Below are 25,661 nucleotides of genomic sequence, written 5' to 3' on the forward strand. Positions count from 1 at the left end.
GACTGAAAATTAATATGCTCTGTAGTCTCTCTTCTAAAACCATGAAAGAACATTGGGTTTCTAATCTTACTATTGTATTCTTTGGGTGACAGATACGTATTGGACCTCAGGGAAAATAGGACTCAACATTTTCCTGTGGGCAGCCATGGTGGTTATAGAACAGAGCTTCACTGAGTCTTGTCCCTTCCTTCTAGTCTATAAAGCTGTACTTGGTATCAGTGACAAGGAATTTCGTATGATCTCATTTGAATTAAGTTTTCTCCCCTCAGAATTCCATCTTTAAGCTGATGCTTGATGTAATTTAAAATGTAATGTCCAAGAGCCTTTGTCATTTCTGTAGACCTATTTATCAATAGAGAATGTTTAAAGATCTGTGTTCTAAGTCCATCATGCTTTTAGTCTTTTAAAAACATTTAATTCATTGTCCTTTGTGTCATTTATAGGTAATCACAGGGCCTCAGATCCGCCCGGGTATGACGGTGATTAGAACACCACTCCAACAGTCAACACTAGGAAAGGCGATTATTCGAACACCTGTGATGGTACAGCCAGGTAGTCATCCCTCCAGCATTTTCATTTTATATCTAAATACCCAGTCTGGGAAATCTGTAATACTCTGTATTTGCTACTCTACATACTAAAAAATACCGACTTGAATGCATACTTCAAAGCATACTAAATTTCTAATCCATTTTGGGGTACATTCATATTATTTCATTTCTGGCATTGCCAATAAGGGAAAAATAGATCCAAGCATGCTTAATAAAAATCTTTTAAAAACCTCTAATAAATAGAATATATATTAATTCAAATCATTGGAGTAAAGAGAATGAGTAAAGACAACAGTCTGTGTGGCAAAAGACAAAGTCAAGGAAACAGCTAAGAAGGATTTAAACAGAAAACATAAAAAAAGCTTACAAAGGGATTAACAGCCCTTCGTTAACGTGAATAGGTTAAAGTTCCCATATTTAAAATTTGAATCCTGTAAAGATAGAACAAAAAAAATTCAACTGTACAGTAATAAGAAACCTATCTAAAGTTGAGTTACCACAAAAGGTTAATAAAAAGATGGGTAAAGCTACATGAAATAAAGACCAAAAATAGAAAGTAAGAAGGGAGATATGGGGTATGGGTGGGGAGGACAAAAATTATCTTTAAGACAATGTAAAAGTCATTGACTTTTGCTCTGTTCAATATTAGTAAGATAATTTGCAATGAAGATGCAGTTTGGAATCTCTAAGAACGAAATAAGGGGCGCCTGACTGGCTTAGCTGGTGGAGCATGTGACTCTTGATCTTGGAGTTGTGGGTTCAAGCCCCACGTTATGTGTAGAGATTACTTAAAAATAAAATCTTCAAAAAAAAAAGAACCAAATAAGATTTCATTGGAGTGTTTAAAGCAAAAACTATTTGATATCAAGGAGGGATCAACAGAAGCATAGTAGACCAGAAACAGACTGTGTCAACTGTTAAACCTTCAGGAATACACATTGGTTTTAAATATATATGGGCTCTTTATACAAAAATGGTCACATAATGAGTCATAGGTAAAACCTGATGAATTCCTTCCAAAAAGTAGAATGTGTATAGGCCACATTCTGTGTAGTAAAGCTAGAAGTTAATATTAAGTTATTCTACTAATTTTTACTTGCTTGAAAATTTTAAAACATATGTTCTCATAAGTAACTTCTGAGTTAAGGGAACATCAGATGCATAGGTTCAAGCAGATTATCAAGTAGCAGCTAAGTTATGCTGCCAAAGCTGGACTCAGAGACAAATTTACTCAGTAAATATTTTGAGCACCTACTCCAGGCAGTTGAAATACACTGGAAGATAAAACAGACCAAAACCCCATATTCTTAAGTCTTAATCAGTAGTTAGAAAAATATATAAAACAAGTCTTAAAGAAAACAGGAGGAAATAAAATAAAAATACAAGTAATAATTAGAAAACAAAAGGGTGGGTGCCTCGCTGGCTTGGTCGATAGAGCATGTGACTCTTGATCTGGGAGTTGAGAGTTTAAGCCTCATGTTGGGTATAGAGATTACTTAAAAATAAAATCTTAAAAAAAGAGAGAAAAGGGCAAATGTTATTAAAATAAACCATTCTTGGGGCACCTGGGTGGCTCAGTCGTTGAGTGGCTGCCTTCGGCTCAGGTCATGATCCCAGGGCCTGGGGATCGAGGCCCGCATCGGGATCTCTGCTCAGTGGGAAGCCTGCTTCTCCCTCTCCCACTCCCCCTGCTTGTGTTCCCTCTCTCGCTGTCTCTCTCTCTCTCTCTGTCAGAAAATAGATAAAATCTTTAAAAAAATAAAATAAACCATTCTTTTGCAAGTCTAATCTTGAGAAATGGGAACAAAATGCTAGTTTACAAAATTAGTAATGAGAAAATGCTATAAAAATAGAATGAACTTTTTCTTTTAAAGATTTTATTTATGTATTAGAGAGAACATGAGCAGAGGGAGAGGGACAAGCAGACTCCCAGCTGAGCGGGGAGGCCTGACGCAGGGCCAGATCCCAGGACCCCAAGATTATGACCTGAGCCAAAGTCAAATGCTTAACTGACTGAGCCACCCAGGCGCCCCCTAGAATGAACTTTCTTTAATCAAAAGAGAATTGTGTGTAGGAATCCTTATAGTAAGACACTGGAGGATTCTCACACCCCATACTCAGGAACTAAATCTATTTGAATAATGAGGCATAAGTATATACTATGCTTATAAATTTCAAGTCTCAATGACTCATATCACGGAAAGAAATTTAGAAAGTTGCCATAGTATTTCCCCCCAAAAATCCAGACCTCATGGTTTTACGGGTAAAATTCTTTGAAATGATTAGGAAGCAATTTTCTTCTTATAAAAAAAAAGTTCCAGGGCATAGGGCAAAGAAAAGATTAAATCTTTTCCATTATTTTACAATTTTAGCACAGTTCTAATATGAAATAAAGCACTGTCTTGTTTTTTTATTTAAATAAAGGCAATTTTCTAAAGTCTAAACAGGATTTACCCCAGAAAAGAAAGTGTGATCCATTATTTCACTTAATGCTGCAGGGACAGTTGATTAATTTAGTATCTGTTACTGTTTAAAAATAGCTGTCAGGTAACTAAAGGGAACAATAAAAGTGTAATGTAAATGAGAAAAAAAATTATAGATGACAAATGGTAATATACTTACAAAACTGAAAAAATTTGGTAATTGCAAGATATAGAGCCTTTGTTCTGTATTGCCTTATGTAGTGTCAGTTATGTGTTTGACTCGCATAATGTGACTCCATCGTTACACGTATGAGTGTGTCTCCTGTGTCAAAGAAAAGCAAGATGGCCAGTGGGTCTGGTGGGGCCCAGTGAAGATGTGGCATCTTAGGAGTTGTGGCCAGAGAGGTGGAGGGTGGGTGGATGTGTGTAGTGTGCCTCTGATTATGTGCAGCTCAGCTTATCCTATTCCTACCACCACACTGGCCTTTCCCAAAACTGAATCCACAGACTTCCTGGATGTAATAAAAATTTTTTAATTTTTGAATTTACATTTTGGTGATAATCTCAAATTAACATGTACATGTTGGGGATCATCTGAATGAACAGCACTAACCCTTTAATCCATCTTTGTTTATGATGACATCATATCAGTACCAGGGGATCAACTTAAGTAATTTTTCATGCATTGTTCCTCAAACTGCAGTACAAGGACATAATGTGGGGTCCAGAAGTTCTCAAATTAAAGCACTTGACTTCATATGATGTAATTTTTTTTTTTTGGTTCATCTTAAGACTAAATGGAAGAGATTAATTGAGAAAAGTTTAGAAGATGAGAGTAATGATGGAAAATGCACTGCTAGTTTTTAGAGCAATTTGTACACCACCAGAATTAGCACTGACACCAAAGGAAACTAGATCAATAGAAGCAACTAAAGAGGCATGGTATGTGAGAATTTGCAGTGTGACAAAGGTGTCATTTTGAATTAGGAAGGTAAGACTGGACTTAACAGCAAATGATACTGGAATAATCAGTTTATAGTTTTGGTGGTGGGGCAGACCTCTGCCAATGCATATCATGACTAAGAACATATTTGGGAAGACATATCTGATTAGAGAATGCAGGAAAATTTAAAAGAAGTAAATAAAGCCAGAACAAGAAACACACACATACATGTTAAAAAAAAAAAAAAAAAAAAACTTTGAGATTTAAAAAGAAATAAAAGGCAGAATGCAAAGTAGAAAGAATACATAGTTGTAATTTTTATCTTAATCTGTAAAAAGCACCTATAAATAAGTAGGAAAAGAAGAGAAACGGGAAGAATGTGGCGAGTTCACAGATGAAGCGTAACAACTTGACACGGGTTTAAATGCTGACCCTCTTTAGTAATTGAAGTCAGAAACCATGATGCTGTCATACCATTTCTAATTGCTGGAAATTGTACTTTAGTGATAGTACCTATGGTTGGCAAGGGTTCGGTGAAATAGAAACTCAGTGATGGTGAGAGTGTGAGTTGGTATAACCTATATAAAATTCAGTTTAGTACTGTGTTCCTGTTAGAAACCCAGTAATACTGGGGGGAGTTTATTTTAAGGAAATAACTAGAAGTGCATAAAAATTTATAAACAGGGATTTCACTATGGCATTATTTAAAAAAAGATAAAAGGGGAAGGTATTCTGAATGTCAAGACTTACAATGTTACACATAAACACCATTCGTTAAAAGAAATATCTGTGTATATGTACAGAAATATATATGTACTCAGCAATGGAAAAAAAGGAAATGAATATAAAACTTCAGAAATGTGATGGTATTCACTAATTAATAACGAATTAGGACATTGCAAAAGTAAAATTAGCTACCAAATAATTACTCTTAGCAATTATTCCACAAGGGAAAAATTCCACCTGTTTTGTCTTCTAGTTTCAGCAAGTTAAATGAGAGGTGAACGTTTTTAGAAGACTGCAGAAGCCATTCTAATTTAAATTAATTCATTCAGTGGATATTGAACAATGAACTATAGAAGTATTCTTTGAGCATTTTGCCCTGATATTGAGGATAAAGTGATCCTTGACCTCATGGTTCTCCCAAACTGTCTGGTGAAAAGCTATAAGAAAAGCTCATTTATAAACACAATTGGTTCAGGATAGTCCTATTCTGTTTGTTACGTTTAAAATTCATATGAAATTCATGTGAATAATTATATATTAGGTTATCTTCTTATTTTAAATATTCCAAAGGAAAGGCAGCCTTATAAAATGGCTCTTTATATGTATTTTTTCTTCGGTCTTGCCTATTGTCGTTTTTGCTTTAGACTCGTGGGAAGAATCTTGATTGTGTTTTCACTCTACTGCAGAGAGCAAGAACTGGGGAATGGTGGTTAGGGAGCCGAACGAAAACAGGTTCACTGACAACCAGGTGGAACTCTGGGTGTGGGTATATGTCTGAGTGCATCGTTGGGCTGACAGCATCACATTGGTGATGAAAATTGAAAATTGAAAAGCATGCATTCATCTGATGTGTTGGACAATATTTCAACTCCAAATGCTGCTTCAGGGCATATAAGCATTCATAGCGTTCTGTGTGTGTAGGTGCTCCTCAACAAGTGGTGACTCAGATCATTAGAGGGCAGCCCGTCTCCACCGCAATCTCTGCCCCGAGTGCAGTTTCCTCAACCCCTGGGCAGAAAGGATTAACTTCGGGAGCATCCAGCACAAATCTGCAGTCTTCAGCCTCACAGTCCCCTCGCCCCCAACAGGGACAGGTGAAGCTTACCATGGCTCAGCTCACTCAGTTAACACAGGGTCACGTAAGTAATGCAACTTCATTTTAACTTTTTTTTTTTAAGTTTTTAATTCCACTTAGCATTCTTCATTTTAACTTCAGAGGTGATCATTTATTTATTCTTGGAGTAAGTTTAAAAACATGTACTTAGGGCACCTGGGTGACTCAGTCGATTAAGCGTCCAGCTCTTGGTTTTGGCTCAGGTCATGATTTCAGGGTCGTGAGATTGATTCCTGGGTCAGGCTCCACGCTCAGTGGGGAGTTTTCTTGAGATTCTGTCTCTCCTCCCCCTGCCCCCCTCTCTCGCTCTCAAATGTATTAAAAAAAAAAACAACAACAACAAACAAAGCCATGTACTTACTCTCAGAACTTTATAATGCACCTTTTAAGGAAATGAGAAATGGCTGCTTCCTAGAGTCGAACAAAAATACTTCTTAAAGGCAAGATATAATAAATTTCAGTTATCTAGAGTGCTTAAACCTTAGACTGTGAACTAAAACAGCCAGATGGATAATCTTTTTAACTACCAAACATTACTAGTTGACCAATTTCCATGGAAAAAAATAAAATTTGAGGACATAAGTTGCTCTCTTGCAAGATTCAGTATTGTTATCAGTTCTTCTAGTAGTAATCAGTAGATTGAATGCAGTTCCTGTAAAAATCCCAGGAGATATTTTTGTGGAACTTGACAGGCTGATTTTAAAAAATTTATGTGGAAATGCAAAGGAGAAAGAATAGCTGTAACACTTTTGAAGAACAAGAGGTTTTGCCGTATTTGATAACCTGATACCAAAACTTCTTACGATGCCTCACTCATTAATACAGAAAGGTACAGACAACAAGGACGGATAGACCAGTAGCAGAGCAGAGAATGCAGAAAGTGACCATGTGCACGTGGACACTTGCTCTACGATAGAGGTATCATTGCAGGTCACTGAGAAAAGGACAGACTGTTCAGTAAATGGTGTTGGGACAATATATGGGAAGCTATGAAAGTAGACCACTACCTCACTCATAAACTCAATTCCAGGAGGATAAAAGTCCTACCTGTGAAAGGTAAAGCTATAATACTTTCAGAAAGCATGATAGAAGAAAACCTTCATAACTTAAGGTAGGAAAAGAAAGGCTTTCTTACTTAAAAAAAAAAAAAACACAGTAAAGGAAAAGATTTGTAAATTCAGCTACATCAAAAATAAGAACTTCAGTTCAGGAAACATTATAAAAGTGAAGAGAATGAGAGAAGATACAAATACAGTCAAATAAGGACAATTATCCAAAATACATAAAGAATAAAAATCAAGAAGGCAAAATGGCAAAGCTCAGTTAAAAAAAAAAAAAGGCAAAGAGGAAATCTAAATTCCAAAATCAAAAAAAGTACTAACTCTGTTAGTAATGAGGGAAATGAATATTAAAACTATGTATATAAGAGCATGGTATAAATTAAAATGTCAGATCAAGAATTGGCAAAGACATGAAACAAAATGAACTTTCATGTACAACTGCTGGTGGTATAAATTGGTTTAGCCATTTGGAAAGCTCCTAGACATTATCTAGCAAAATCGAGGATATGTGCATACATCCAGGAGTTTTTCTAGGTGTATTCCCTAACGAAGTTCTTGTTCATGTGAACACCAGGTTAATGGGCATGAGTATTCATAGCAGCATGGCTCACAAGAGTAAAAACGTGGGAACAACCCAGATGTCTGTCTACTATCAATTAGGCAAATTGTGGTACATTCCTACAGCAATGAAAATGAAAAACTGCAGCCACACAAAACCACATTGTTGAGCTAAAAGAGCAAGTAACAAACATACGATTCCGTTCGCATAAAACTCAGAAACAAGCAAAACTAGCTCTATTGTATAGGGATACAGGGCTATTACATTGCCTGCCTGGAGGGGCGTCATTCCCATCATGTTCTTCATGGATGGTGCTCTTGAAGTTGTGAACCCAGAGCCCTATGAAGATCTACAACTGGTGTCTGGGTGGCTCAGTCGGTTAAGTGTCTGACTCTTGATTTTGACTCAGGTTGTGACCTCGGGGTTGTGAGATTGAGCTCCGTGTTGGGCTCTCCACTCAGCAGGGAGTCTGCTCCAGATTCTTTCTCCCCCCCACACATACTCTCTCTCTAAAGATAAATAAATAAATCTTTAAAAAAAAAAAAAAAAGGTCCATACCTACACAGTATGAAGCAGTGCAATGCTATGGTAGCAGTGAGAACAGTGGTTACCTCCAGGGGACTGGAGATCAGAGCAGAGCACAGCGGGGGCTTCTTGGATATTGGTGATGGTGACCTGAATGCTGATGTTATAGATGTTTACTTTATAATTATTTTTCAAACTACACTTGATGTTTTATGTATTTTTGAATGTGCAAAAAACGATATTTTTGAAATGCAAGAATAAATAAGGGACTCCTGAGTGAAGTTACATAGAGTTCTGTACATGAACTTTGTGGTGTCAGTTTTGGCTGTTGGGAATTTGGGGTGGGTTGTTTTTACTTTGCTTTCTAACTCTCCGCCATGTCCCTGGTAGTTGAGGTCACTGGATTAGTAAGTCCTGGACGGAAGAGGTAGTACATACAGAGTTTTTACTTCCTGGTCCCCATTTTGAGAACTATGTGGGCATTAGCAACCCTCCTGACTTGGTGTTTGCATTCCCTGTCTAAACCCTAAGCTTTTCATACTTGAGCGCACACAGACACACACCATGGGTAACCTGGTACGTGTTGAAAACTGAAACCAGGAGACCTGGGCTCCTCATTTTATCTAACCTTGAACTTGGTCTCCTACTTTGGGCAAGTGACTTGGACTTTCTAACCTTGAATTTCTAATTAGTGATAAGATCATAGTAATATTTTCTCTCACTACTCCACGAAGTCACAAGACAGTATGTATAAAGATGCTTGAAAATTATAAAATAATATGAATATAATCTGGTTTAAAATCAGAATTTCGGGGAGATGTTAGTCATTCACCTCAACGCCCTTATTGTATGGATTGGGGAAATTTAGATCTGGAGGAGTAATGTTACTTGTAAACAGATACCTGGCTGTCCATTTGGAGAGCTTGGACTGGAGCTCTGGGGTTTTAGTTTATGTTTTTTCCACTATACAACATCAGTCTTCCCGAATAAATATTTGTATTTTAGCTTATCTGAATTCCTTCTGATGCTATTCTGTAGACATTCAAATATATGTTTTCATTACATGAAAGGATCTTTCTAACATAAAAGTGATATACTTACAGATTGATGCCTTGGACACTGTTTACATGTTGTCTCTTCTTTTCCACAGGGTGGCAATCAAGGTTTGACAGTAGTAATTCAAGGACAAGGTCAAACGACTGGACAGTTGCAGTTGATACCTCAAGGGGTGACCATACTTCCGGGTCCAGGCCAGCAGCTGATGCAAGCTGCCATGCCAAACGGTACCGTTCAGCGGTTCCTCTTTACGCCTTTGGCAACAACGGCCACAGCAGCCAGCACCACCACCACCACCGTTTCCACTACAGCAGCAGGTAGAACTCGGGGTTACCAGAAATGCTGCATGTCAGTCGTCAGGTGGCTGGGCTAACAGGGATGGGAGGCCCACTGCTTACCTTTGGGAGGATATGCCTCAAGCCAGTGAGCTTACGAGATGACTGGTCAGCCTCACAGTACCTCTTGTTCCTACAGGCTCCCTGTCACCTCCATCCCCCCATAAAAAAATACAGAAAATTGGGGTGGGGAGCAAAAAATAGTGGCTATCATGGTAACTGTGCTCACACTTGCTTCTTGCCCAGCTTTGTGTAGGCGCTGATTGAGTCATGCAGATAATCTCAGGGAAGGTGGATCTGTCTAGCTCATAGCTTACATCTGAGAGCTGCGTGTCCAGAACCACTTTGTTAGCCTCCTCCTGAAAGCTGCCCTCACCATGCCATAGGAGAAAAATGAGGTTTTAGCATTAGCCTTATGCCAGAAGTCCTGGCTGATGTCCAGAGACTGCACCTTGCTTTAAAAGCCAGTGCTCCACAGAGTTAGCGTGTGCAGAGGGCAGCCTTGAAGCAGGACCCGGCTCCCCAGTTGGGAGAGTCCTACCTCAGGTGTGTCTGTGGAACATTTCTAAGCCATTAGTCTTCTTCTTCTTCTTTTTTTTTTTTTTTTTAAGATTTTATTTATTTATTTGACAGAGAACACAGCGAGAGAGGGAACACAAGCAGAGGGAGTAGGAGAGGGAGAAGCAGGCTTCCCGCCGAGCAGGGAGCCCGATGCAGGGCTCGATCCCAGGACCCTGGGATCATGACCTGAGCCGAAGGCAGACGCTTAACGACTGAACCACCCAGGCGCCCCTAAGGCATCAATCTTCTATACTAAAATAAGGAATTCTCACCTTTAGAAAATCCCCTTCAAATTCTTCTTTTAGCAAGGTCCTGTGTTCTAGAGTAATAGAAATATTTGGTCTTTCTTTTTCACAGGTACAAGTGAACAAAGACAGAGTAAATTATCACCCCCGACACAGGTGCAACAAGCCAGAACCTTGCCACCAGCTCAGTCATCAAGTGTGAGTCCTCCAGAAGCCCAGCCACAGACTGCTCAGCCTTCAGCTCAGCCCCAGCCCCAAACCCAGCCCCCGTCCCCAGCTCAGCCTGAAGTTCAGACTCAAGCTGAAGTTCAGACCCAAACAACTGTTGCATCCCATGTCCCTTCTGAAGCACAACCCACCCAAGCACAGTCATCCAAACCCCAAGTCGCAGTACAGTGTCAGCCTCAAAGTAATGTCCAAGGACAGTCTCCTGCTCGCGTCCAAAGTCCACCACAGACTCGAATACGTCCATCGACTCCATCCCAAGTGTCTCCTGGACAGCAATCCCAGGGTCAGACTACAACCTCACAACCGATTCCAATTCAACCACATACATCTCTTCAGATACCTTCCCAGGGCCAGCCACAATCACAACCCCAGGTACAGTCTCCAACTCAAACTCTTTCATCAGGACAGACGTTAAGTCAAGTTACTGTGTCATCCCCATCCCGTCCTCAGCTACAGATACAGCAGCCACAGCCCCAAGTCATTGCTGTGCCTCAGCTGCAACAAGTCCAGGTTCTCTCTCAGATCCAGTCGCAGGTTGTGGCTCAGATACAGGCTCAGCAAGGTGGTGTGCCCCAGCAAATCAAACTCCAGTTACCTATTCAAATTCAGCAAACCAGTCCTGTACAGACTCACCAGATTCAGAATGTGGTTACAGTGCAGGCAGCCAGTGTGCAAGAGCAGTTGCAAAGGGTTCAGCAACTCAGGGATCAGCAGCAAAAGAAGAAGCAGCAACAGATAGAAATTAAGCGGGAACACACCCTCCAAGCTTCTAATCAAAGTGAAATCATTCAGAAACAGGTAAAGTTATTAAGTAAAAGCAGCATGTTCAGTAGCTTGAATGATTGTGCTGTGCAGTAGACCTAGTGTTGGTTGTGTTAGATTTCCGACATGAGACAAAAATCATTGATGGTTCGATTTAGAAGCAGCACTGGATTGACAAGAAATAACGAATGATTACCATGGCTTGGAACTCTTTGTTGGATGTAAACAATCAGTGCTTATTAGAAGAACTGCCTGTATTCGGGGAGAACTAAGATGGGAAGAATGGAGTTAGGAGTTTGAGTACTATGAATACAAAACTTGAAGGTCTGACCAAGCTCAAAGCCACATCAGGTGTCATAGTCCTTTGTTTGAAGCTCTTTGCAATTGTCATTCCTTAGTTTGCATGTAGACCAAGCAAATTATAGACAGTGGAAACTCACTTGCATTTCTAACCACACCTTTGTAAAAGGTTGACATTCTTCTGTTCCATAGCTTAACTAAAAAGTGCCATCCTGCAGTAGCGTCTTAGTGAAGTAAGGCCATTTAGAGGAGTTAGAATTACTCTACTTAAAATGAAGTCACATGTATAAGATCCTGTAGCATCACTGGAGAAAACTGCCTTTGCATCAACAGCATTAGTCAGGAGTTTGAGTGTGGATTACAAGTGTTCCCAAGTCATGAGACCTGTGTTCAGTTCCGGGGTCTTCTATTCAGTCTGTGAAACTCATCTCTCTGCCCTGAGCTCTATATCCTCATTAATACTCCCTCCTTCCAGCCATAAAAGATTATTGTAATGATTGAATGAGGTCATGTATGTAGAAGCACTTTTTATTTTTTATTGGGATATGCTTGACATATAGCATTGTATAAATTTAAGGTGTACAACATGTTGATTTGATACCCTGATACTTGGAACATGATTGCCATTGTAGCAGTAGCACCTCTGTCACATCATATGGGCATCATTTCTTTTTAGTGGTGGGAATAATTAAGATCTGGTCTCTTAGCGTGTTTGATGATTCTACTACAACGTGCTTAGAAGCATTTTTTAAACAGCAAAGGGATTTTAAAGGTGTATGGTAATATTCTTAAAGATTGTGATGTCATAGATATGTTCAACTGCATCATTACCCAGCTTTTAGTACTGTGTAGTGTGTAAATTGAGAATTATTACAATATCTGTCTTTATCCTAATCTCTGTGCAAAGTGGGACAGGGAGGAGGGAAAATATTTGAAATTGATGCCAAGAAAGCGAGCATAACGTTAAAAAACTATATATGGCTTTTGGAGAATGATAGCTGGGTAAAAATTACAGCTTATAGTACTTACTTAATCTCAAACAAGTGAGTTAAGTTTTTCATGTCTCAGAATCTCTTTTATAAAATTATCCCTTTCAGTGTTGTTAGGAGGAACAGTTGAGGTAATGTCAAGTGCTTACTTAGCACAGTGCCCAGTACACGATAAGCGCCCAGGCCATATTGTTGTAGCTCTAATTTTTTTTGTATTAGGATATAAAATTCTTACAGTTTCTTTGGAAAACGTACACGTGCTCAGATTTCTGCTGTTGTTAACTGTATACCAACTTGCAGTCATTATATAAAATATGCACTTTGGGATTTTGTTCTGTCCTGAAGGTGGTGATGAAGCATAATGCTGTAATAGAACATTTAAAGCAGAAAAAGACCATGACTCCAGCTGAAAGAGAAGAGAATCAAAGGTAGGGAGAAATGTTTATAACCCAGGAACACAAGGACTCGTTGTATACCAGCCTTAATCTTCTTTAGCGTGCACATGCATGGGAGGTCTGAGTTTATGGTTTTGGTTTTTGTTTTTAAATCTTGGCTGAAGTTCATTAAATGAGAACACTTGGCACTGCTAGCTGCTCATAACTGGTTTGAATCACTCTTTGAAGCTTTCCAGTTACAGAAAGTTTGTGTATCAACCATAGAGACATAGAAAAATTATTTCTTAAGCCTTTCAGAATGAAATGCCTAGCATTACATGGATTGTGTATTTCTCTCTAGAATGATTGTCTGTAACCAGGTGATGAAGTATATTTTGGATAAGATAGACAAAGAAGAAAAACAGGCAGCAAAAAAACGGAAGCGTGAAGAGAGTGTGGAACAGAAACGTAGCAAGCAGAATGCCACCAAGCTCTCCGCGCTGCTCTTCAAACACAAAGAACAACTCAAAGCTGAAATCCTAAAAAAGAGAGCGCTCCTGGACAAAGACCTACAGATTGAAGTGCAGGTAACAGCGTATTTCCTTTCCTTCTGTGTCCAGCGTTTAGCATTTAACTTTAATTCTTTTTTTCCCCCTTGCAACTTGGGTTAAGCTTTAAATGTCAGCTTGTTTCTAAAACTTACATTTTTGTACAGAGACTAAAAACAGTGGGACACACGTCTTTTTGAAACAGGACAGAGGTCTTACATCTGAAGGCGTATTGTAATCTCTACCATAGCCACTCTTAGAGGTCAGTCTGTTGATGTAAAGGAAAACATTTTGAGAACCCTCTTGAGGATAGCTTTTATGCTCTATGACATAGTCTCTCCAGTAGTTATCAGGAGCCAAGTTTCATGAGAAAGGTAGACCAAGAACTGCAAAATAGTGTTGGAAAAATGGAAAATAAAGAGTTGTCCATTAAATAAGACACCTTCCTCCTTGACTGATCCTGTAGGCATTGCTAATCCTCTGCTTGCTTGGGGAATTTATTGAAAAATGAAAGAAGACATCTATTCACACATATTTGAACAGCTTCTTAAAAGAGAAGTAGGCATCTGAAGCATCCCTGGAAGTACCTTGTATATTTTAAGATGAGAAGCATTTTTTAAAAAATTGATCGGCCCAACAATCAACATTACGCAACTCTGAGACTTGAGAGATCTTCCCACTAAAGTCAGAAGCCAGATGACAGTGCCAAAATCCAACATTATTATTTATCATCTCCAAAAATTTCTAGTTAGTGTGTTAAGTCAAGAAAAGAAAAAAAGGGATAAAATTCTTATTGTATATGATATGATCATTATATCAAAACCCACAAAGAAAAATTTTATTTATGAAAGATTTCAATGAGGTGGTCACGCACTAGATACATGTTGAGACCACAAGCATTGCGAAAGTGTCATAAACAAAAGAGCCAATTCACAGTAGCAGATATTCCCTCTCAACTTAAGATCCATTTCAGGTCAAAAATTCTAATGTGAAAAAAGAAACCACAAAAATAATAGAAGAAAACAAGATTGTCATTTTTGTAATCTCAGGGTGTGGAAAACCACTCCTGCGCATTACAGATTTCAGATGCCATAAAGGAAAAAGATTTGATGACAGAAGAAAAAATTTCATATAGGAAAAAAGAAAATACCATAAACAATATTGAAAAATAGGTAACAGGAAAAAAATTTTGTGACATTGATGACAGAATTAGTAGTCCTAAAATTTAAAGAGCTCTTAGGTCATTAAGAAAAAGGTGAGTATGGGTTAACTAGATAAGGGAAATCCTATCACAATATATATGTATATCAAGTTACTACAATGTATACTTTAAATATTTTGCAGTTTTGTCAGTGATACCTCAATAAAGCTGAAATTAAAAAAAGAAAAAACAACACTCTGGTACAAGAATGTGTAAGACATACAAATAAGCAATTTTCAAATTTAAAAATGCCAAATACCAGTAAACATATAAAAAGATAGTCAACCTAGGGACACATGGGTGGCTCAGTTGGTTAAGTGTCTGCCTTCAGTTCAGCTCAGGTCATGATCCCAGGGGATTGAACCCCATGTTGGGTTCCCCGCTCAGCGGGAGGCCTGCTTCTCCCTCTCTCCCTGCTTGTGCTCTCATATAAATAAAATCTTTAAAAAAAGATACTCAACCTAAATCCTAAGGAGTCAGTCAAATAAATAAATCTTTAAAATAAATAAATCTTTAAAAAAAGATAGTCAACCTAAATACTAAGGAGTGGAATGAAAATACTGTTTTTTTAGAGAAAATACCATGTATTTCTAGAGAACATTACATCAGTGTATATCAAAAGACTCTAAAATGTGGATATTCTGATATTCCATAATTTCAGTTCTAGAAACTCACCCAAGAAACAGGCAAGATATATGAGCAAGGACATAATGTTAATAATCATAACAAAAATTTGGAATCAACCTGAAATCCACAGAGAAGAGATTGGTAATCAGTATTTCTCAAAAGAAGCACTTTGGGCCCTTTCCACAGGCCAGATTTTTACACAGTGTAGGAAGCATAGCATTGAGTACTCAATACTAGTATCATCACCTTCAACCCAAAAAGTGACCTTGTCCCCTCCACCTACATTCTTAAATACTCAAGGTACCAGCACCACCCTGAGCTGAGAACCACTGGATTAAATACATGTGAGAGTGTCCACTCAGTGGACTACCATTTTAACAAAGTGGTGTGGGTAGGATTGGTCCTTTTTGTTTTTAATTCTTTGGGGAAATTCTCAATGATAAATGCTTGAATGAAAAATTCAGGTTGCAGAATAGTAAATCTAATGTGACTTATCCATTTAATTCACTCAGCAGGTATTTGTTTAACATCTAACGTGTGTCATTTGCTATTCCCACTGCATATTCTGCACAGAGTGGGGAGAGATATTTAATAGTTTGTATTCTTTACATATAAATAAGTAAATTGGACATGTACATTCAGATGTCTTTCTAAAGTAATTACCTTGGCCAACAAATAAAAATAATCTATAAGTCATTGTGCCCCCAAGATTACCATTTTTAAAAAATTTTAGAATATATCTTGTATATATTATTTTTAATAGACGTATTCATGTATAAATGTAATTTATACGGAAATGGAATCACACTGGAGACAACATATACTGAACATTTTTCTGCATTCATTTTACTGTGCAGCCATTTAAAAATATTTCTGCTATAAACATCTTACAGTGTGGTTTTCTTGACAGTATATTACATAATAAGGAAGAAAATTTATTATGCTTTAAGAAAGAAGACGTTCAGCATTATTTTTTTTTTAAAGATTTTATTTATTTATTTGACACAGGGAGAGAGGCAGCTAGAGAGGGAACACAAGCAGGGGGAGCGGGAGAGGGAGAAGCAGGTTCCTGGCCGAGCAGGGAGCCTGATGTGGGGCTTGATCCCAGGACCCTGGGATCATGACCTGAGCCGAAGGCAGACGCTTAATGACTGAGCCACCCAGGCGCCCCAGACATTCAGCATTATTTTAACTAGTAGAATTTATGGCTAAGATAATTTGCTTTGAAGGGCAGTATTCAAATGTATATGTACTAGCATATTTTTAAAATATTTTTTTGCAAGTGTAGTGGATTTCTTTATTTAATTTTACAATATACATGCTTATAGAAAATTAAAACATTATAGAAACATATAAAGCCAATCATGAAAGTTCTCCCACAATTTTACTCCCTCACGAAGCCATGGTAACAATGTGGAATTACTATTCCATTATTTTTTATAGCATTAACAAGTTATTCTACAAAAAAATGCTTCCACAACTTTAATTATAATTTTTTTATATTCAAGATATGTGATTGGTCCTTTATGTTCTTGTATGATTTCTGCTTATCTCTTTTTTGTTAAATAGGCTATTTTTTAGAGCAGTTTTAAATTTACAAAAAAATTATGCAGAAAGAGTTCTTGTAGACTATCCCCCATACACACTCACACACCACAAATTCCTCTGTTACCATCTTGTGTTAGTGTGGCCATGTTTTACAGCTGATAAGCCGATGTTGGTACATTGTTATTAACTAAAGCCCATGGTTTACATTGTTTCACTCTTTGTGTTATGCAATTCTAGGAGTTTGACAAATGCATCATGTCATATTTCCGTGTTACATACAGAATACAGAATCCTATCATTACAGTATCGTACAGAATGATTCCGCTGACCTAAAAATGTCCTGTGTTCCACCTTTTCTTCTCTCCTCCATCCCCCTTTGCTTCTCTTATTGATAAAGTAATTTTATTATTTAGTAGAATTAAACCTTCATTTAGCTCTTTGAACTCCTCAAACATATTACAAAGTTTTTGTCAAATTGTTCTATAAAATTAATTTCAGTTGGAATGAATTCAGATTCAGTTATTTTTTCTTTTCTTAAGAGGGAGTGCAAGCGGTGTGCGGGTGGGGTGCAGAGGAGAGGGAGAGAGAGAGAGAGAATCTTAAGCAAGTTTCACCCCTAGCACGGAGCCCGTTGCGGGGCTCCATCTCACAACCCTAAATCATGACCTGAGCCAAAATCAAGAGTCAGATGCTTAACCGATTGAGCCACCCAGGCGCCGCAGATTCAGTTAACTGATTTTGTTGGTTGTTTTTTTTTTCATATCACATGTTTTCATTTGGTTTGCATTTGGCATTTTTTTTAAAAGATCTTATTTATTTATTTGTCAGAGAGCACAAGAAGAGGTAACGGCAGGCAGAGGGAGAAGCAGGCTCCCCGCAGAGCAGGGAGCCCAATGTGGGACTCGATCCCAGGACCCTGGGATCATGACCTGAGCCGAAGGCAGACGCTTAACCGGCTGAGCCACCCAGGCGTCCCAACGTTTCGCATTTAAGTGAGAGGAGTTGTGTTTTTGTTTCCTCTCTGGAGGCCCAGCATAGACCAGCCAACCCTTCCATCAAGCAGGGAGCCTGTTCTTATGGCCCAGTCCCACTAAGCATGCTGAGTCCCCCTCTCCCTGCAGAAACTGGTTGTTATTGGGCTACCACCTCCTAGTTCTGAGTCTGGAATCCTGCAGGCCTGCAGTGTCAGCTCTGTGTACGGTTTTGTGTTTCCATTTCATAGAGACATTTATATCTTATTCAAGCATGGCTGTAGCTTTTCAATTTTTTCAGTTTTATTATTCTTTTAAGATTTTATTTATTTATTTGACAGAGAGCAGGCACAAGCAGGTGGAGTGGGGAAGGGAGAAGCAGGCTTCCCGTAGAGCAGGGAGCCCGATGCGGGGCTTGATCCCAGGACCCTGGGATCATGACCTGAGCCTGAGGCAGACGCTTAACCGACTGAGCCACCCAGGCGCCCCTTCTCTGTTTTATTTTTTACTACCATTGGTATATTCTTGAAGTGGGGGATCAACGTGTATAACCACTATAACATCTTTTTTAAGTGACTTCTGTGTCCAATGTGGGGCTCAGACTCAAGACCCTGAGATCAAGAGTCGCATGCTCTACCAGCTGAGCCAGCCAGGACCCCCACCCCACTATATCCATCTTGATTTTTCTAAAATCTGTTTCATTATGTTACAAGCACATCATATTAACTAGGAAAATGGCACCCAAGATTTACTTTCTTCCCTTGGAAGAAGTTTAGACTTTGTTTTTAAATAGAGAAGGATTGCTGAATTGTCATATGACTTACCTTCTCACTTACAAGACTATCTAGATGCTAGGTAGAAAAAATAGATTCATTAAACCAGGACCATTCAGGTTTATTTGTTAGGATTTTTGTGATGTTTACAGGGTGCCTGACTGGCTGAGTCATTGGAATATGCGACTCTTGATCTCACAAGTTCGAGTTCCCACATTGGATGTAGAAATTACTTAAAATTTTTTTTGTGTGTGATGTTTAAAGGCTTGGTCATAGTGGTGATTTATTTATACCAAGTTTGTATATGGATGCCAATGACAATGGCTTTTTTTCTCTAGGGAAATAATCATTATTTCAAAGAATAAGTTGTAGTACTAGGTAACAGAGGTGTGTCTGTAAAGTGTTTCACATGAAGAGAAGTAAGGATTTTCATTTATGTCAAAATGTGTATTGATAAAATAGCTTTCCCTGCATTCTTAAATTCTAGACATAGGAGCTTAATAAATAAGGCAAGTCTGTCTCTCATTCAGCTTTTGGCTGGTCAGACCACATCTTGAGTGTCATGTTCAGTTCATGCTGGGTCTCACTCTAGGGACATAGACGGAGAGCAGCCAGAAGGAAGCAGGCGGTGGGTGAGGACACTTGAAACCCCATTCGGAGCAACAACTGAAGTAACTAGGATACAACACGGGCAAGCCAGGAGGGGACATTGTTTTCAGAAACTTGGTCATCTTTCTGTCAGATCTTCTTTGAGGATAGCTGGCAGCTTTCTGGCTGTTACATAATCTTCACTTTATATTGCTTGTTGATTTGGTTGGGTTTAAAATAGTTAGGACACTACAGTTACTCACCCCTTACACGGGGCTGAGCTGTGGAGCTGCTCGGACAAGGGAGGTAATGTAAGAAGGAAGGTCATATAAAGTCCTCTGGCCAAGTGATGCATTTACTTTAAGTGGAGTGACAGTCTTGTATTGTCTTTAATTGACAACAGGAAGAGCTCAAGAGAGACTTGAAAATTAAGAAAGAAAAAGACATGGTGCAGGCCACTGCAGTGGCGGCCACCTCGCCTGCAGCCCCGCCTGCGCCTCCAGCCCCTCCGCCGTCACCCCCGCCTCCGCCTCCCCCGCAGCACACAGGCCCCCTGGCCACGGCCACGGCCACGCTGCCTGCGGCTTCCCAGAAGAGGAAGCGAGAAGAAGAAAGAGACTCAAGCTCCAAGTCCAAGAAGAAGAAAATGATCTCTACTACCTCAAAGGAAACTAAGAAGGACACAAAGCTTTACTGTATCTGTAAAACGCCTTACGATGAATCTAAGTGAGTAGATTTTGGGGGGGCTCTAGTTTATTTTATTAAAAGTTTAGCTGTTAAATTTCCAGTTGTGAAGAAGATGAGTGTATTGGTAGCAATGTCAATGAAAGTAGTTGAAAGTAAGGGTAATGAGGTTTCATCTGTGGTCTTGTAGCTGATGTTCTTAAACTCGACACTAGAGAAGTAAAAATTTTGTATTTTACGTGTTCATGATTCATGTTTGTTCTTCATCACATTCTTTTCTGTCAAAAACAAGCTTTCTGTTGCTCTTTGCTTTCTCTTCTCTCTGGATTAAATCCAAATCAATCAGTAATGCTGTCTGGAGAAGGAGGTATATTATTACTGCTGCCCAAAGCCGAGAGCATCCTTTCTGGAATCTGTTCCCAACCTTATGATTACATCAAATCTTAGGCACTATCTGACTATGAATGGTGGACAGTGTTTCAAGTTTGAGTGGTTTTATTGTTTAATTTTAAGCAATTCTGTTTTTTTGTATTGGAATACTGAAAATTAATATTTTTGTCAAAGTTCCCACTTTCTTTTTGGGGACAAAAGCCGGAGTGTTCTTTTCACTCAGTCCTCAAGAATGACACTCAAAAATGTGATAATAAAGCATGGCAGCTGGAAGATGTTTTTGACTGTTGTGACTTGTATTTGGTGATATATACAAGATTTTAGAAACACTAGTCCATTAATGCAGTTTCATTTTTTTTTTATCATTATCATTGAACGGAGTATTTAGCTTTCATTTTGAGCATTTAAATGTAGGCCAGCTTTTTAAAGCCAAGATTAACTACAGTGTTTTTTGCAGTACCAGAAAGTTTGATTGTGCTAAAAATATATGATTATTTAGAGTTAGCCATGCTTAATGTCTGCCTTCAGTGGATGCCTAATCAATTTATAAAATAAAATTGTCATCTCTTCAATGATGTTTTTTAAGTTACAACATTGAAGCTGTTTGGCGGTGCTATTTAAAATTATGACCAGTTGCTAGATCAACACTTTTTGTTGCTAGATTTAGCTGTGTGTTGAATTAAACGCCTCAGTTTTGGCATCTTCCATTTTCATTGTCTTTATTGGAAATGATAGATAGTGTGGAAAGTGGGGCCCTGCTAACTGATTTTGCCTTTAGTCTAACACAAGCGTGCCTCCCTTTAAGCACAAGAGTACTCAGTGATTTACAGAACAAAACAGAACATGATTGACTTTCTTTACAAAAATATCTGCATATGGACTTTATTTAAATAATTAGGCTTCTTTGGCTTATTTTAAATACTCAGATCGCAGAAATTCATTTCACACACATTTTTGTCATACTTAAGTTGCATAAAATGAGGCACGCATGAACATGTGCTCCTTCTTCTGCGATCACCTCATTATCTTGTGGGTATTTCATATTTTTCAGTTTGTTGTTATTAAAACTTCAGTGTACCAGGTTCATGCACTCCCTGTTCTAGTTGGGATGAGCTATGTTTTTTAGGAGTATTTTGTGATCTCTTTTACCATACTAGGCTGGTTTGGAAACCTAGTGAGAGTAACTAAAACTTGAAATTCAAGTCCTGCGCTTACTTCCAGAACACATAGCCCGCCATCTGGGTGAAGTCAACATGCAGAAACACTTTGAAGGCCCAGCCCCCCACATGTGGCAGTGAAAATCATGCAGGAGTCTTAATTCAAAAGAAAAAAATTAATGTGAATAGGATGAACTACACAATCATTTATTATTCCTTTACATTCATATGGCAGGTTAGTTTGAGGACTACTTCCATTTCTCCAGGTTAATATACCAAGAAATACTTTGGTAGAATCGTTATCAGCAAGATCAGTCGGATCCCTTGTGATTCACACTAATTCTTGCTATGATTTTTACATGGCATTGCTACATAGCTCCTGTCAGCACTTTTAGATACACTGTTTGTCATAGAGATGCTTTTCATTCATTCTGTCATTTGGGATCTTATATTACAAAAGCCTGGAGGGTTGACTGAGTGTGATTGCCCTCCGTTACACACTCATACAGCCCCAGCTCGCCAATTACCGTGGAACCTCTTGCTGTTTTGGCTACCTATTCTTATATCACACTCCACACTGTATATCCCCCAGTTTGAGTTGAAGCAGTTCCTTACCAGGTAATTAACCTGGTCACTCTCCACATTGTCACATACATTACATTGAAAAACTGGCCCATGTCATAATCTGTTAACAATTGGATTAAATTCCCATGTTAATTTAGAAAAGTTAGTAGAAATTGAATTATCACATGTATCTTTCTTAGATTTCTTCTTCATATCATATTTTGACCATTTATCTTCTATACCTGGCTGACCTGCATGTTCCTTGTAGTGTAACTTCTCCTTGGTGTTTGCGCTTTGCTTTGTTTTCAAATTTAAACTGTGAGATACATTTTCAAACCTATCTAAGAAATAGCCCTGAATTTGAAATGGCTTCTGTGGCATAGGTTTGACAGATGTAAGTCATTGATTCTTTGGCTTTGGTTTTGTGCCTGTTACAGTTTTACACACATTCATTAAGAGGGAGACATTACCATCAGTGTGTTGTTTATTTTTTCAAATTCCAGTGTGTTTTTAAAGACCCATATTTCACTAAACAGTGTATTTGTTGAAACTGATGTGAGTGATTTTATGTTTCTACACTTGATACAGTGTCAGATGCTGTAGTTTGCCAGGGGTAGAATGGTTGGATACAGATGTTCAGCTGACTCATTGCAGAAAGTAATCCTGTAAGCAAGTGAATCAGGACAGGGAAGACAGATTTAAGTATCATGCAGCTCAAAATGACAACTACATTGTCATTTTCATTGTGAATACTTTTAGGTTCTATATTGGCTGTGATCTTTGTACTAACTGGTATCATGGAGAATGTGTTGGCATCACAGAAAAGGAGGCTAAGAAAATGGATGTGTACATCTGTAATGATTGTAAACGGGCACAAGAGGGCAGCAGTGAGGAATTGTACTGTATCTGCAGAACACCTTATGATGAGTCACAGTGAGTTCTGATAAGAGCATCATATTTAATAATTTAGGAAGCCAAATTGCTCTGACTGGTTACTTATTTATTTTAAAATAAAAAGCAAGATCTTTTTCTGCATATATTATACACTTACATTACAAATTCCTTTCCAATTTTTTTCCCTCTTCTTTCCCCTCTTTACCTCCCCTTCAAAATTTATGTTGCTTCATAGTGAATGTTTGAGATGCACTGGGGAAAAAATGTGGTTTAATGGTAGACTTGATTCTTCAATATGTAACAGAAATTAATGAGATTAAAATAGCCTGACTTGTTTGGACTTTATCAGTGTTTGAAATGGCGCTTTATTGTAGGTTAGAAAAAAACGCTAATTTGGTTATAAGTTCTGAGACTGTTATTAGCTTTTAGGATTTTGAACTCCCGGTTGGGTGGCCAATACCAGCTTCCCATTTGATACAGTACTAGTTGAAAGATTTTTGGTTTATTTTGTTTTGAGCTTTAAAGTCAATTAAATATTTTGCATAATATTCTCCAATATTACGTAGTGTTCTTGATAAACTTTTAATGCTTGTTCTTAACATCAGAAACACTAAATTAACACAGTTGAATGTTGATCTGCGAAAGTATTAAAACAGTTGTAATACCAAAACTATTTTATACCCAGAGTTAGAATCTTTTCAGGTGCATGTTTTAGTATTTTTAAAAGTAACTTATAAATAATGTGATCCCATCTGTTTTGAACTCACATTTCCATTTCGGATCTTGCAGATTTTATATTGGCTGTGATCGGTGTCAGAATTGGTACCATGGGCGCTGCGTTGGCATCTTGCAAAGTGAGGCAGAGCTCATTGACGAGTATGTCTGTCCACAGTGCCAGTCGACAGAGGATGCCATGACAGTGCTCACGCCGCTAACAGAGAAAGATTATGAGGGTTTAAAAAGGGTGCTTCGTTCTTTACAGGTGAGAAACCGCTCTGTGTGCAGCGTTTGAAGAGGAAGTCAACCAGCGTGACTTTGGAGATATTTGTAGGGTTTGAACCTTCCAGTCTCAGAGTCTGTGATTATTTCCTGACTCCCAGCTAGTCTAGTGAAGTCCTCCAGACTTCAGTCCTTCACATGCCGAGATCATGAGGTTAACCATATCCACACATGAGCGCAGTTGTTGTCTATGTAACACTCGGTCTTTAAATGACTCACTTTTTTAACCTAGATTTCGTTTTTAAAGAAAAGCTTACCTCACCACTATAGATTGAAAAACAGTTTGATTAAATTCTAGTGAGGGGTGCCCGACTGGCTCAGTCAGAAGAGCATGCGACTCTTGATCTTGGGGTCGTGAGTCTGAGCCCACATTGGGTGTAGAGGTTACTTAAAAATAAAATCTTTAAAGGAAAATAAAAACTTTCTGAAAGAACTGAAAAGAACAATGGTCTCGGTAAATGGGTGATGTTATTTAATAGCATGTCCCTGCCCCCTCGTTAGTGGGAACCATTCCACACTTTGAACCTGTTCCACTCCAGCTGTACAGATAGATAGCAGGTTGTCACGTAGGGATGAGAGTATAAGTTTTTGACTTCTAGGCTAGTGCTCCCCCGCCACCAGCCGAGGTCCTCAGACCACCCTTCGAGAACGCTTAGCATAGATTATGCTCACCTGAAATGATTTATGACTAGAGCAAAACTCCTCTAAGTATAAAATAATTGCATCTCTCAGGCTTAAAACTGACTTTTGGAATTTAAGGGTTGATTGATACAATAACTCAGTTGGGAAACTTAAATGAAATTAGTATTTCCACCTGACAATAATGTTGTTTTCTGCCCCCATTATAGGCCCATAAGATGGCTTGGCCTTTCCTTGAACCAGTGGATCCTAATGATGCACCAGATTATTACGGTGTTATTAAGGAACCTATGGGTAGGTACTTGAGTTGAATATATGGAGTGTTTTCAGATGTCTCAGCAGATGTTTATCATCCATGAAACTGATATATTGTGAGGATACGTTGAGCAGGGCTGGTGGAAGAATAAATTACCGTGGTAACTTGTGGGATAAATTGGGAGTGTGTATTAAAGTGTAAATCTGCATTCTCTTGGACCCAGCGATTTCATTTCTTAGGATTTACATGTGCACAAGTATGTTGTTCATCACAGCACTGTTTATAAGTCCAGAAAAACAGAAATGAAATCAGTGGCCATCAGTAAAGGAATAGCTGAATCAAATGATACGTAAGCAGAGTATGATGCAGCTATGTAAAAGATGAATGAAATCAGTGCACAGGTCAGGATCTGTCTGAGCCTCTCATCACTCCCTGCCACCTTTTCCTCATCTTTTCCTGGAAGAAAGCAAGTTTGTTGGGCCTACAGTAGAGATCCAAGAGAATATACTGTCATTTCCCAGGACAGAAAAATGGTAATAAGGAACAGCCACAGGTGATTGTATTACAATGAACAGTTTCAGGTGATTATGTTAAAACTTGTGTATCTGCAAATGAAATTATAAAAATTAAAACATAGATAAAAGCTTCCAAAATTGCCCAAGAAAGGATTAGCTCCAGCTGATGAAAGAAGTATTTCAAAAGCCAGCTGAGCATTTTTTAAATGGGAAGGATTTTATTGTATATTCGAAAGTTGCTAAGAGAGTTACCTGAAAAGTTCTCATCACAAGAAAAAAACTTTTCTAGTATATGTTGTTGGTAATAGATGTTAATTAAACTTATTAGGTATTCAATCACTTTGCAGTATATACATATATCGGATAATTATGTTGTACACCTAAAACTGATACAATGTTATATGTCAGTTATTACCTCAGTTTTTAAAAAGGAGAAGGGTTTGTGTTTGACACAACTTCAAAGGGGGAAAAATGTGAAGGGGAAATAAGTGAGGGCTTAGTTAAAACTATCTGAAAAATAAACAAGTAGCCAGTTACCTCTGTTCTGATGTTGAA

At 38.4% G+C, this 25,661-nt stretch overlaps 1 protein-coding gene across 2 annotated transcripts in view; it reads left to right on the forward strand.

Moving 5' to 3' along the window:
* Positions 1-25,661, forward strand: part of BPTF (bromodomain PHD finger transcription factor) — a 148,414-nt gene that overhangs the window by 110,750 nt on the left and 12,003 nt on the right. The window contains exons 21-30 of one of the 2 annotated variants that reach the window (XM_028087414.2): positions 444-552; positions 5,565-5,782; positions 9,053-9,275; positions 10,212-11,125; positions 12,724-12,806; positions 13,114-13,339; positions 19,412-19,734; positions 22,563-22,736; positions 23,487-23,679; positions 24,545-24,629. In XM_028087414.2, the coding sequence (XP_027943215.1) occupies positions 444-552; positions 5,565-5,782; positions 9,053-9,275; positions 10,212-11,125; positions 12,724-12,806; positions 13,114-13,339; positions 19,412-19,734; positions 22,563-22,736; positions 23,487-23,679; positions 24,545-24,629 (2,548 nt within the window). The remainder of the gene's footprint in view (positions 1-443; positions 553-5,564; positions 5,783-9,052; positions 9,276-10,211; positions 11,126-12,723; positions 12,807-13,113; positions 13,340-19,411; positions 19,735-22,562; positions 22,737-23,486; positions 23,680-24,544; positions 24,630-25,661) is intronic. The other variant, XM_028087415.2, reaches the window with a different exon arrangement.

The sequence above is a fragment of the Eumetopias jubatus genome, unplaced genomic scaffold, assembly GCF_037043125.1.
Source record: "Eumetopias jubatus isolate StellerSeaLion01/CBP00866 unplaced genomic scaffold, mEumJub1_p1.0 scaffold_10, whole genome shotgun sequence".
Taxonomy (NCBI): Eukaryota; Metazoa; Chordata; class Mammalia; order Carnivora; family Otariidae; genus Eumetopias; species Eumetopias jubatus.